Source organism: Esox lucius, chromosome 1 (assembly GCF_011004845.1).
Source record: "Esox lucius isolate fEsoLuc1 chromosome 1, fEsoLuc1.pri, whole genome shotgun sequence".
NCBI classification, from domain to species: domain Eukaryota; kingdom Metazoa; phylum Chordata; class Actinopteri; order Esociformes; family Esocidae; genus Esox; species Esox lucius.
This window is the reverse complement of record NC_047569.1, coordinates 29,624,518-29,637,955: the sequence shown is the minus strand read 5'-3', so window position 1 is coordinate 29,637,955 and position 13,438 is coordinate 29,624,518. Positions and strand designations below refer to the sequence as shown.

The 13,438-nt window shown below is 45.3% G+C and overlaps 1 protein-coding gene across 8 annotated transcripts in view; it reads left to right on the top strand.

Moving 5' to 3' along the window:
* rap1gap2a (RAP1 GTPase activating protein 2a) overlaps nt 1–13,438 on the top strand; it is an 81,313-nt gene that overhangs the window by 51,104 nt on the left and 16,771 nt on the right. For 4 of the 8 annotated variants that reach the window (XM_010893780.4, XM_010893779.3, XM_010893778.4 and 1 more), the window contains one exon: nt 8,310–8,394. In XM_010893780.4, coding sequence (XP_010892082.1) covers nt 8,310–8,394 — 85 coding nt within the window. Of the gene's footprint in view, nt 1–6,886; nt 6,909–8,309; nt 8,395–10,156; nt 10,519–13,438 lie in introns of those variants that run through there. The other 4 variants (XM_010893782.3, XM_010893781.3, XM_020046803.2 and 1 more) reach the window with 3 other exon arrangements.

The window sequence follows — 13,438 nt, the reverse complement described above, 5'->3', positions numbered from 1 at the left end:
CGCTGTTCACAGGTAGTGTTGCTCTCACCTTGGTCACACAGAGCAGGTGTGAGAGAGGGTGAGAATGGATCAGCTGGTTTGAGTGAGCATCGTGATAATGCTGTTTCTCTGTAGTTTAAACACACAGGGCGTCAGAGCCCCTTCTGGGCCCCTGTGCTGCTGTTAACCAGAAGGCAGCTGAACAATGACAAATGATGATTCATTATTTTTGGGGTTCTCCGCAATAAAAGGTGTGTTTCTCTTAGACAAAGCTGCCCTAACCTCTTCCTGGAGAGCTAACATTCTTGGAGTTCTTTTTTTCCTCTCTCCAAACCTAATCTAGCACACCTGATACTAATAATTAACTGGATGAAAAGCCACGGGAGGGTCTCTCTCCTGTAGGCGGATCGGGCCACTCAGCTCTAAGACCTGCGGTTGTATTCTCACGGGAGGGCGTTGTGCAACAGGTCCGGGTTCAACGTTATTCTGTCACCAATGATCTGAATGGGCTCTGGCGTTAATGCAGTTATCCCTGGGATTGTGTGCGCCAATGCCTATTTCCCTCCGAGCTGTTTCCTGCATAGAAAGTAATCAGTCTGGAGATACAAGCAGACAGGAGGCTGTGTGTGGGCCATTACCATATAGCTCCACACATGCTGTGGTCTGAGGATAGGTGGGGTGTGGGGGGGTGGGACTGAGCTAGCAGGAGATGGATTCGGTTTTGTGTGTGTGTGTGTGTGTGTCCGTGTGTGAGTGAGTGCATGGTTTTGTCCTTTATAGAAATGCTAAATGTTACACGACCCATCACAGGACAGGATGTAGGGAGGAAACTTCTGCTTCTCCTACCTGAGCCCCCGGCCCACATTCAATTAAACCATCTCAGGACAGAAGTGCTGATCTAGGATCAGTTTAGCTTTTTTTTAAATCATGGTGAATATCACACGGACAGGTGGGGATCTGATCCAAGAGGAGTTCTCCTTCTCTGATTATGTTAATGGACACAGGCCCTGGAGTCTACAGTGTTATTCCTCCTATTTGACTTGAGCATTTCTTCAATGAGATGTGTCTTTCATGAGCTCCTAAAAACCAGCAGGGTTGGACAGAGTGTTTACACTTTGTTTTATCGTTCTGTTCTTTCTACAGGCCAGCTCATGTGGTTGCCCCAGCAGTAATTCTCCAAATTCATTCTGGTTTCATTTGGTGTAACAAATCAGTCCAACTGCACAACATGCTTCACTCTCAGGCACTTTCTGTGTCAGGAGGCTGTGTGTGTTTTTGTGTGTGTGTTTTTGTGTGTGTGCGTTTGTGCATGTGGTATGTGTGTTTGTGTGTGTGTGTGTGTGTGTTGTGTCCTCAAGTGTTCCCCAGCAATTTGGTTGAGTGGTTTGGCTCTACATCCCTTTGAGTCCATTTAGTTTACAGGAAATAGCAATGTTGACCCTTTCAGTTACCTGGGTGCCTATGAGTTTTCTAAATGCTTTTGAGGAACTGCCACACCTGTACATGATTAACATTTAATTCTTGCCAACAGGTCCTTGTCGGACTACTGGCTACTGGTCCCCCAGACTGCTGGTCCCCCAGACTACTGGTTCCCCAAACTACTGGTCCCCCTGACTACTGGTTCCCCAAACTACTGGTCTTCCTGACTACTGGTTCCCCAATCTACTGGTCCCCCAAACTACTGGTCCAGCAGACTACTGGTCCCCCAATCTACTGGTCCCCCAAACTACTGGTCCAGCAGACTACTGGTCCCCCTGACTACTGGTTCCTCAAACTACTGGTCCCCCTGACTACTTGTTCCCCAAACTACTGGTCCCCCTGACTACTGGTTCCCCAAACTACTGGTCCCCCTGACTAATTGTTCCCCAATCTACTGGTCCCCCAGACTACTGGTCCCCCAGGCTACTGTTCCCCCAAACAACTGGTCCAGCAGACTACTGGTCCCCCTGACAACTGGTTCCCCAATCTACTGGTCCCCCCGATTACTTTTTTAAATACCATCCTCTGCATCTTCCTCCACCTCACCTTCTTCCTCCACCACCCAACACTGATATTCATTGCATAGTGCCATGGTTGTATGTCCATGTTACTGCTCCATGCCATGGACGGAACAAGCGCATCATTACTCACTGCTATTTTTACTCCCAGCAGTAGATGCAGTTATCTCAGCTATGTCAGGGTGTGGTAATGTACACATAGTCACCATGTTCCTGATTGATGCTGTTAAGTCTAGTTAGCTACATCTGCCCTGATGACTGATGGCTCAGTGGATAATGGGCTGAGGCTGTGAACGTTCAGCAAATGGCGCAGGGAGAGGTGGGCAGGATGCTCGCAGATGGACACCGTCCGGTTCCTATCAGCCCCGATGCTCAGAGATTAATGTATTTCCTAGACTTTGTTTTCACTGACTAATCAGCCGCGTATTAAGCCCCTCAGAAGAATGACAGGGCTTCTGTAATTACGGGTCTGGAGGAGAATCAGGTTCATTATTGAGTTTCATAACAAATATTGGTATTATCTGGAGATATGAAGTCACAATTAGGGTGTAATCAGCATCAAGGAGCCCTTGACCACCCCCTTGCCTCACTCCCTCCTCCTCCTCCTCACCTAACTCTCTCTTTCCGACCTCCTCTTGGGCCCTATTTTTCCCCTATTTGAACTCCTCTGTCCCTCCTCTGTCTCCCCTTCCACCGCTCACTTCCTTGTTTCCACAGTAGCCCTCCCTGAGTCCCCCTCTCACTTCTGATCTCCCTCCCCTCTCTTCTCCCGTTCCTCCTGCCACCCTCCTTCTGTCTCTTCCTCCCCCCCGTCTCCCCCTCCCTCCCCATTCCTCTCCCGCGTGTTCATTCCAGTTGAGGTAGGTACGCTGGTGTGCAGAGTCTTTTGTGTGTCTTTCTCCTGGCCGTAATCAATACGTGAAACACGGAGACAAACTGCCGGAACATTAGATACACATGATTACTGCGCTGATGTCATTAGTAGTGAATCAGGCCCTAATTAAAATGTATAAATAAGATGGCGTGCGGCGGATGAGAGATATTGGACGATTACATGGAAAGAGTATATATTTCAGCATTAACCCCAACGGGGGTGTGGTTTATGCAAACGGCTAAGAGCTGTTGCTAGGCACCATGCGGTGTGTAGCCAGTCTGTAATATCACAATCACCAGAGGTGCACCATTGCTGTTATAAACCTGGTTACCCCTGCAATTACAATGGTATTTGGAATGTTATATGTGTGGTACACAGACTCTTATAATGTGGCTTTCAGCCGAGTGGCAATCAGGGTTTGATTTACAAAACAAGATAATGGACACTATGCGTGCTAACTGCAATTAGCTAACAGTTGAACTAAGAGTCCACATCAAGTTAAAAATGGAGCACATGGGGCAATTCTCAAATGGGTACTTCATTAAAACAACAGGCATTGATGGAAGCTTAAGCTGAAGTATTCAACTGTCTGAGAGGCATTTCACACATACATGACAGTCCTGACAAATTCTTAAATATAATATTAACATTGCTGATTACATGTACTGATAGATGAACACTTTTAACTTTGCATGAGGTCTTGGGGGAGTCATTCAACTCATAAGCCTCATTAAAACTATACAGTAGTGAGTGTTGTTTTGTGATGTCAAAACAACTGAACATTGGACAGGAATGTAATTTTGTATTATGGGTACCTGAACAAAAAAAGAAATGTCATAAAAACATGCTCCTGATAAGCCACACTTCAACTATGGAGTTGCTCCAAGATCCACTTGAAGGTGTTTTCTGGGACATTTTGCCACTGGTTGTAAAAGTGGGTCTGTTGAGTCAAAATTGGTTCCTGCCGAAATGTGCCCCATGTCATCAAAACCCCTTGGTTTCAAACTTGGAATTTCATGGATAACTGAGGTATGAAAGTGATTGTACTTATACAGTATCTCACAGAAGTGAGTACACCCCTCACATTTTTGTAAATATTTGATTATATCTGTTCATCTGACAACACTGATGAAATGACATGTCGCTACAATGTAAAGTAGTGAGTGTACAGCTTGTATAACACCGTAAATTTGCTGTCCCCTCAAAATTAGACAACACAGCCATTAATGTCTAAACCGCTGGGGAAAAAAAGTGAGTACACCCCTAAGTGGAAATGTCCAAATTGGGTCCAAAGTGTCAATATTTTGTGTGGCCACCATTATTTTCCAGCACTGCCTTAAACCTCTTGGGCATGGAGTTCACCAGAGCTTCACAGGTTGCCACTGGAGTCCTCTTCCACTCCTCCATGACAACATCACGGAGCTGGTGGATGTTAGAGACCTTGCGTTCCTTTTGAGGATGCCCCACAGATGCTCAATAGGGTTTAGGTCTGGAGACATGCTTGGCCAGTACATCACCTTTACCCTCAGCTTTTTTAGCAAGGCAGTGATCGTCTTGGAGGTGTATTTGGGGTCGTTATCATGTTGGAATACTGCCCTGTGGCCCAGTCTCCGAAGGGAGGGGATCATGCTCTACTTCAATATGTCACAGTACATGTTGGCATTCATGGTTCCCTCAATGTAGCTCCCCAGTGTCAGCAGCTGCAACAACAGACCATGACACTCCCACCACCATGTAGACAAGACACTTTATACTCTTTAAACTCCTCACCTGGTTGCCGCCACACACGCTTGACACCATCTGAACCAAATACGTTTATCTTGGTCTCATCAGACCACAGGACATGGTTCCAGTAATCCATGTCTGTAGTCTGCTTGTCTTCAGCAAACTGTTTGCGGGCTTTCTTGTGCATCATCTTTAGAAGAGGCTTCCTTCTGGAACGACAGCCATGCAGACCAATTTGATGCAGTCTGCGGCGTATGGTCTGAGCACTGACAGGCTGACCCCCCACCCCTTTAACCTCTGCAGCAATGCTGGCAGCACTCACATGTCTATTTCCCAAAGACAACCTCTGGATATGACGCTGAGCACGTGCACTCAACTTCTTGACGAGGCCTGTTCTCAGTGGAACCTGTCCTGTTAAACCGCTGTATGGTCTTGGCCACTGAGCTGCAGCTCAGTTTCAGGGTCTTCTTATAGCCTAGGCCATATTTATGTAGAGCAAAAATTCTTTTTTTCAGATCCTCAGAGAATTCTTTGCCATGAGGTGCCATGTTGAACTTCCAGTGACCAGTATGAAGGAGTGTGAGAGCGATAACACCAAATTTAACACACCTGCTCCCCATTCACACCTGAGACATTGTGACACTAACGAGTCACATGACACCGGGGAGGGAAAATGGCTAATTGGGCCCAATTTGGACATTTTCACTTAGGGGTGTACTCACTTTTGTTGCCAGCGGTTTAGACATTAATGGCTGTGTGTTGAGTTATTTTGAGGGGACAGCACATTTACACTGTTATACAAGCTGTACACTCACTACTTTACATTGTAGCAAAGTGTCCTTTCTTCAGTGTTGTCATATGAAAAGATATAATCAAATATTTGCAAAAATGTGAGGGGTGTACTCACTTTTGCAAGATACTGTATATTATGTCCATACAAACAACATATTGCCCATCCAGTCCAAAATGAAAGGCTCACATTTAAAAACAATTGAATGCCAATGTGAAACGGTTGCACTTCATGTCCATAGTGTACTGCCATTCACATTATCATCACGGTTAACAGTTTAATGTGTTACTTTTATTCATGTGTGTGTGTGTGTGTGTGTGTGTGTGGGAGGGTATCTAATCTTTAGTGCTCATTTGAATGTCTAGCTTTAACCTTTCTATTCACTACCAGTCTTTTTGTCCTCTTCTGTTATCCCCTGTTTCATATATCTCACCTCTCTCTTTCACTTTTCCCTTCTCTCCCTCTCCCAGTCTTTTTCTCTCCCTTTCCTATCATTTACCTTTTTTTGTCTCTCCTTCTGTCTCTCCTCTCCCGGTCTTTCTCTCTCTCCTCTCTCTCTCCTTCTCTCTGTCTTTCTCTCGCTCTCCTTTTTTCTTCACTATGTTTTCCTTTGTCATACTGCGTCTCCCTCCCTCCCTCCCTCCCTCCCTCCCAGAGACAGACAGCCATGGTGACGCAGGAGCAGCAATATAAACACCCAGACAGGAAGCAAGGACAGTGTGTGTGTGTGTGTGTGTGTGTGTGTGGGTGTGGGTGTGGGTGTGGGTGTGGGTGGGCGGGTGCGTGGGTGTGGGTGTATGGCAGGTGAAAAGGGACTTTAATAATAGTGGGTGTGTGCATGCGTGAGGGGTGTGTGTGTGTATGTGTGTGTGTGGATGTATGTGTGTGTGTGTCAAAAGTTTGAACGTTACACACAGATATTGCCGGTTGCTGGTGTTCTAAGCAATACAGCAAATGCACAGAACTGTATGTGATTGTAGACTGTATATGTTGATTGTGTCCATGTCCTTTTTGGGTTTGGCAGTTTCTTTTATGTTAAACCAGCCCCAAGCTGATGCAGCAATGACCAGCCCAGGGGCAGGTGTCTGAACCATATTTTCCATTCTCAGATCAGTTGTGAGCTCCAAAGTTTTGTTTAGGACGAGACTCCGGCAAAGGAATGGGCTGTAAGTTTTTTCTGGAACCTTCTTGGTTGCTATGTACACTCTGCATCTCTCTGTCATCTGTATGAACCGCCAGACATTGTCCGCTCGTCAGCCAACCTTGCCTGCTTCTACTTGTCTTCTGTTTAGTTTGTGTCCGCAACTGGTTAACTGCTAGTGAAAGACTGAGACAATGCTGCATTGTGTGTAGTCAGCTCTGACCCTATGGAAAGTATTGGAGTGGCATGAAGTGGCTCAGCTGTCGATGAAAAGGGTGGTATAGGCTGTGACCACTATTTTCCATTCCTCACCGTGCTGGGTCCTGTCCTTATGCAACCAGTTCAATGAACGAGGAAGCGAGGGATAGAGAATCTGAGAGAAAACAAGGAAGTAGAGAGAAAGTGAGTGATAGAAATCTTTATCGAACTGTACACAAGTCTATAATTTAACATTCAAAACGTCTTTATCCTTTTTAAAACTTGTATGTAATGTTTACTTAAAATGTCACTTGTTAATTTTTCATTTTCACTGAATTAAGGGAGCGTGAATGAGAGGGGGGGGGGGGGGAGCGAGAGAGAGAGCATGTTCGACAGTTAGAGTTGGAGTGCAAAAGGCAGAGCGTGGTCTCTGTTGCGAGTATGTAGTCATCAGACACATTGAGAGTTGGGCCACACCCACTTAGAACTGAAGAGGAGCTGGAAGAAAACATGAAAGGAAACATCATATAATGAGATCCAGTGTTTGATAGCTAACCCACTTCAAAGCCTTGACGAGTGGGTATGACTGTGAACTCGTGGTACTTTGGGTCTTGTCTAACATCCACCTGTTTGGGTCTTGTCTAACATCCCCCCTCCACTGCGGATAAATGAACACCTCTTAATATGTGATCTGATTCCTGGTAGGAGGCCTCGGGCCCTGGAGGCACCTAGGGATGTCTCAACAATAACCAGCAGCCTCAGGCAGTCAATGGTATGCTAAGCTGGAGACCTGGACTGACAGAGAAACATAAAGAGATAGAGACAGATTGATAGAGGCAGAAAGAGAGACAGATAGATACAGACAGACTGACAGAGGGACAAACATAAAGGGATGGAGATATACAGATAGATATAGGGACACCGATCAGAGAATGCTGTGTTCATTTTATTTGTTTCTGGAGTCACGTGACTGGGTTGTTGTCTTGTCTAATAACCTTTTAACACCTCTGACCAGATCCGTTCTCACATGACCACTTTAACTGTCCTGGCTAATGGAAATATATGACGTGTTCCCAAAACCAAAAATAAGTCCCGGATAATGTTAACATTTGAGACGGCTTTTGAAGTCGTGTCTGTGATGGGTAACCACGGCAGCGGTTGTGAAGTCTGGGGGGATTACGTGTCTACTGTCCCTCATTACCTCACACCCTAGCATCTCTGTGAGGTAAGCTGTGATGTGATTCATAGCCGTGGGAAGTGCCCCACAGGGGCTGACGGCTCACTGGGGAGTGGTGGAGGGGCGCAAAGCACCTGTTTTGGAAGATTGAGCCACGGAAGAGGCGAGTTACAAAGTGAACTTCGGTTTAATCCTCTCATCGGACGTGTCCAGTGGAATCTGCCCTCGCTGTCCCGGCCTCGCTGTGAGGTTGGCCGAGACGCGACTTGTCCTCCGTTCATTGTGCCAGTTTGAACGGTTTGAACGGTTTGTTTTACTGGCGGTACGTTTCCCTGATTACAGCCTTCGCTAAACAACTAACGCGTGGACGTGAGCCATGTCATTACCGTCACCTGTTATGACGTCCGCCTGTCTTTCTTGTGTTCCAGGAAGCAGGAGCTGCTGACCATCTCCAACGTACCCCTGGGAGACTGCCCCCCCTCGCCCCCCCGCACGGCTCCGCCCACCATGAAGGTACGACGCCATGTCAGCCTTGTGAGGTGTGGAATTTGTGACACGATCTCTGCATGAGATTGATGCACAGATGCCGTATGTTACTTTGATCGTCCTGTTGTGGGAATTTTCCTGCACTGTGGAAAACATATAAGTGTCGTTTATTCGAGGTTCAGATTTCTTCTGAAGTTTGTAATTACCACAGAAATGTCACACTTGTCTTTGCCCTAATACAAATACGATCAACCCCTTCAGAAAACAGGTAAATCCACATAAAAATATACTTTTCCTGCTACTGCAGGATATTTTCCTGCTGTGTCAAATTAGAACTCGGTGCCTGTTGGAGGAATGGTGATTCATATGAATGACATATACCAAGGTGTGCCTCATTTTATGAGGTAGCTAGCCAGTCCCTTTACCTCCTACTGTGTTTAAAGTACCCATGCAGTCTACACTGTTGGGTTTTTAAATCATCGCTGTTTGTCTAGTAAATGACTGTGGGTTCATTTCATGAAAAGTGTTCTCAAAAAATGTGCACATATTTATGTGGAAGGTTGTTTATTTACCTGAGCCTCCTCTGTGTCCTCGGCGTGATCATGTGGGTGTCAGGAAATAAATGTGAAGATGTTTACATAAACAGGCCAGATTGTCTAACAGGATGGTCCTGAACACACTGACATTTATGCCATTGTTTTCCGCCAACACCTCTTACACAATAAGGCAACGTCACATTTCTTAAACATTTCTTAGTGACCTTTGACCACATAGTGTGGAAATATCCCGAAAGAGACAGGAATATAAACCGCTTTAACTATCCCTTTAATATGAGGCCTTACTATTGCCTGTATGACACAAGGTTCTGGAGTGAAAGTAACAGATTATCCTTAAAGGTAGATTGAATAAATGATAAAGGAGAAATAGATGGTTTTCCTCAATGGATGCTATGAAGCGTTATCTTAAACCAGGTTCAAGCCTCTCATCAAATCTCCAGGGAAGAGACTTCAAGATGAACCCAGACTTGAAGAGAGGGTGTGGAATAGAACGTGAAATGGAAATAAAGAAAAAAGGAAGTAGTAAGGGAGGAAATGAAGAAATCACCCTGGCTGAGGGAGGTGGGGGGTTCATAATGAATCTGTCAACTTTTCTCCGTTTCAAAGAGCATTCTATAAACGGTTGTATAGTCTCAGTTGGAGGTTGTGATGGTAGATCTTGTGAGCCTATAGTGATACACAAAAACTGTGCTATATCACTGCGTGCAAATTATGGGTACTCTGTCATTGCTCTCCCTGCAATCTGACTGCATAATGTAGGGTTGCCATGCATTTTGCTAGCTGTCCCTCACAAATGACGAGGGAACTTATTGGCTGAATAACTTAGGCTGCATTCAGGACCTAAACATGTGCCACTCAGTTAGATCTTCTGTAGCTAACTGAGGTAATGCAGTGATTCTGTTCGTTGTTGATAGCCTATGGACACACGCGGGCCCAAGCCAAAAATCCAGACTCCAGACAAATTCCTTGAAAGATCCAGTGCGCCGTGAACTCCAGAAGTATTTGGACCGGGTCAACTTCTGTAGTACTTCTGGTACCCGAAAATACAGGGGGAATTTAGTCAGTTCACCTTCCTTTCCATGCGGGACCTTACATCATTTAACCTGCATCTCTGCCAGCTTTTCCCCACTAGAATAATAACCATATTTACTATGGTGTACACATTGTGGGTGTGTGAGGGTGTAGCTCTTTAATGACTCACGTTGCAGGAGCAACTCCCAGTACCCAAGACTTCCTCATTCCAAGAACCACGGGGCGTGCAAACAGTCATACCTTCTGTGGCCTTTTGTGTAGAAGCGTGAGTGTCAGGAGAGACAGGTTACAGGCGTGTTGTGGAGGGATAGAGGGCGAGGATGTCTGTGGACAAACAGACAGACCGGACCTGTTCCTCTCAGTCAGCTATCAACCTGACCTGGCTTTCCTGTCTGGGGCTCGGAGCGAAGTGAGAGTCAGGGGGGACGCAGAACAGAGAGGGAGGGATGTTCCACGTGTTGTTTGAAGGCAGTGTTGTTCCAGGGAGCCGTGTCTGAGAACTAAAGGGGGTGAAGAACAGTTGGTGGAATCAAGGAAAAGGTAAAATAATCGGACCAATAATGTGAGTGTTTGCTGCTGTGTGTTGCTTGTTACACTGCATCACATGGCCTTTTGTCTAGTCGCTCACTGCCAACAGCACAGGCACACACACACACACACACACACACACACTCATTCACAGAGAGACACACACATAGACACACACACATACACACAAACACAAAAACAAAACCATGCCCATCCCGCCTGTTGCGTTTGAAAAAACCCTCAGACAACTAGCTGAGGTAGTGGGTCAAAGCTGTGTGCTGAAAAACCCTGCTGGATCATGGGTGAAGAACGCACTGTGGTGCTAGTGTCGTGGGTTTTATCTTCTGGCTTCAGAACTACTTCTCAGTTGAAACTAGTCAGCCATATTTCCTATATTTCTTGTCTAGTTTGACAGGTTGTTCTTCAAGTGTATTCGAAGGGTACAGATAAGTGTTGTGTCCTCTGGGTGAATATGGCTCGCGCATGAAGGCCACGGCAGTTGGATCCTCCCAGTGCCAGAACTCCCCTCTAATCTCGGTGTGGACAGAGCCGGGTGCAGCAGGTTGCCCTGGGAGATAAGAGCTAGAGAAAGATGTTGCCTAGCTCCACTGGAAAGGAAAGGGCAGCGGGAAAGAGAAAGAAAGAGATTGAAAGATAAAGACGGAGGGAGCGGGTGAGTGAAGGAGATGAAGAGGAGGGGCCGCTGAGAAACAGAGAAATGAAGAGCGAGAGAGAAGAAAGTTGGAGACCGAAAGATACATAGGGAGAGAGAGCTGGATTATCGGAAAGACTAGACCGATAATATAAAAATAATATGCAATGGGCAGTAGAGGACAGAAAGACAGCTCTTACATCTCAGTTATCCACGCTTTGCTTCCGACAAGGTTCCTCTCTTGATATGCGTCTAATTAATGGTTCTCTTTCAGCCTTTAGGAGGCCCCCCAGGTGCCCTCCACTAATCTCCGCTCAGACACTCCAGTTCCACAGGGTAGCGGCGATGCATCACCAAGGTTATGGGCGCCATGTGTGGGGCTTTGAGAGCCCAGTACTGTTGACTCTGTGGGACTAGCTGTGGCGGGTTAATCTTTAACTAAACCATAACTCTCTCTGCACCGTCTGGTCACTGTGAGATCAGCATGCTCCCCTGAGCTAAGGTGGGTTGGATAGCCTGGGATTAATGTATTAGAATTTTACTGCTGTAAGATGTTTGGTAATCCTGATTTTCCAGTATTACAGAGTCCCTGGTTTTATTTTTAATGGTAAGACGTGGGAGTCTTTGGTGGTGTGCGTTTATGAAGTGAACTGTTGCTTTTAAGCAGTGGGTTTTATGGCTGGATTGATGGGGTTATCAGGATGTATGGTTGTGATGTCATGGGGTTTATGGCTGCCTTTTCAGTACCTGTGGTTGTAATGCAGTGGGGTTTATGGCTGCATTATCAGTACCTGTGGTTGTAATGCAGTGGGGTTTATGGCTGCATTATCAGTACACATGGTTGTAATGCTGTGGGGTTTATGGCGGTATTATCAGTACCTGTGGTTGTAATGCAGTGGGGTTTATGGCTGCATTATCAGTACACATGGTTGTAATGCTGTGGGGTTTATGGCGGTATTATCAGTACCTGTGGTTGTAATGCAGTGGGGTTTGTTGCTGCATTATCAGTACATTGCTGTGGGGTTTATGGCTGCATTATCAGTACCTGTGGTTGTAATGCCATGGGGTTTATGTCTGCATTATCAGTGCCTATGGTTGTCATGTCATGCAGTTTATCTGTGCATTATCATTACCTGTGGTTGTAATGCCTTGGGGTTTATATCTGCATTATCAGTACATGTAGTTATGGTGCAGTGAGTTATATTTCTGCATTATCAGTACCTGCGGTTGTATTGCAGTTGGTTTTGTCCCTGTGTTATCAGTACCAGTAGTTGTAATTCAGTGGGTTTTATTGCTGAAATATCAGTACCTGTGGTTGTAATACCATGGGGTTTATGTCTGCATTATCAGTGCCTATGGTTGTCATGTCATGCAGTTTATCTGTGCATTATCAGTCCCTGTGGTTGGAATACCGCGGGATTTAACTCAGCCTTATTAGTACCTGTGTAGAGACACCAGCCATGTCATTGTGACTCAGTGAAGTTCTATAAAATCTTTTGTGTTTAGCTTTTCCATTGGGGTCTTCATGAAACACAACACAAAAAATTTAATTAAAATGATATTAGGCTGTCTGAAACTGGTGCATTTTGCAGTCGCTTCTCCGTTTATGGTAATTATTTGACTGTCGGTCTACATGCAATACTTACCCTTGAATCCCGGACCTTGACAGCATCCCCAATCTTTTAAGCTATTAGTATTTCTCCAGAGTGACTCAGTCATGTAGAGAACTATTTTTGTTTGTTGATTGATGACCATTTGTACTAAAGACCCAGTGTCAGGACAAAACTGGTGCATATTTTAGTGACAATATTTTCATCCAAGATGTGTCGGCAACAAAGTGCGTCCCAATTAAGCCTACCATCCAACATATATTTAAGTAAATATACTGTCAAACAATAAACATTGTTTATATTAATATAGTTTCACAGTACAGTTCTTTTGGTGTCAACAGCCCATCACTGACTCATTGTTCTTCTGGGTATAGGACGTGGAGTACACCAGGTTATCTGTTCAAAGAAAGTGGGGTTCATCTGGTTATCTGTTTATAGGAAGTAGAGTATACCTGGTTTTCTGTTTCTAACGAAGTGGAGTACACCTGGTTATCTTTTTATTGGAAATGGTTTATTCCTGGTTATCTGTTCAAGAGAAGTGGAGTACACCTGGTTGTCTGTTTCTAACGAAGTGGAATACACTTGGTTATCTGTTAATTGGAAATGGTTTATTCCTGGTTATCTGTTCAAGAGAAGTGGAGTACACCTGGTTACCTGTTTACTGAAAATGGAGTACACCTGGTTATCTGCTT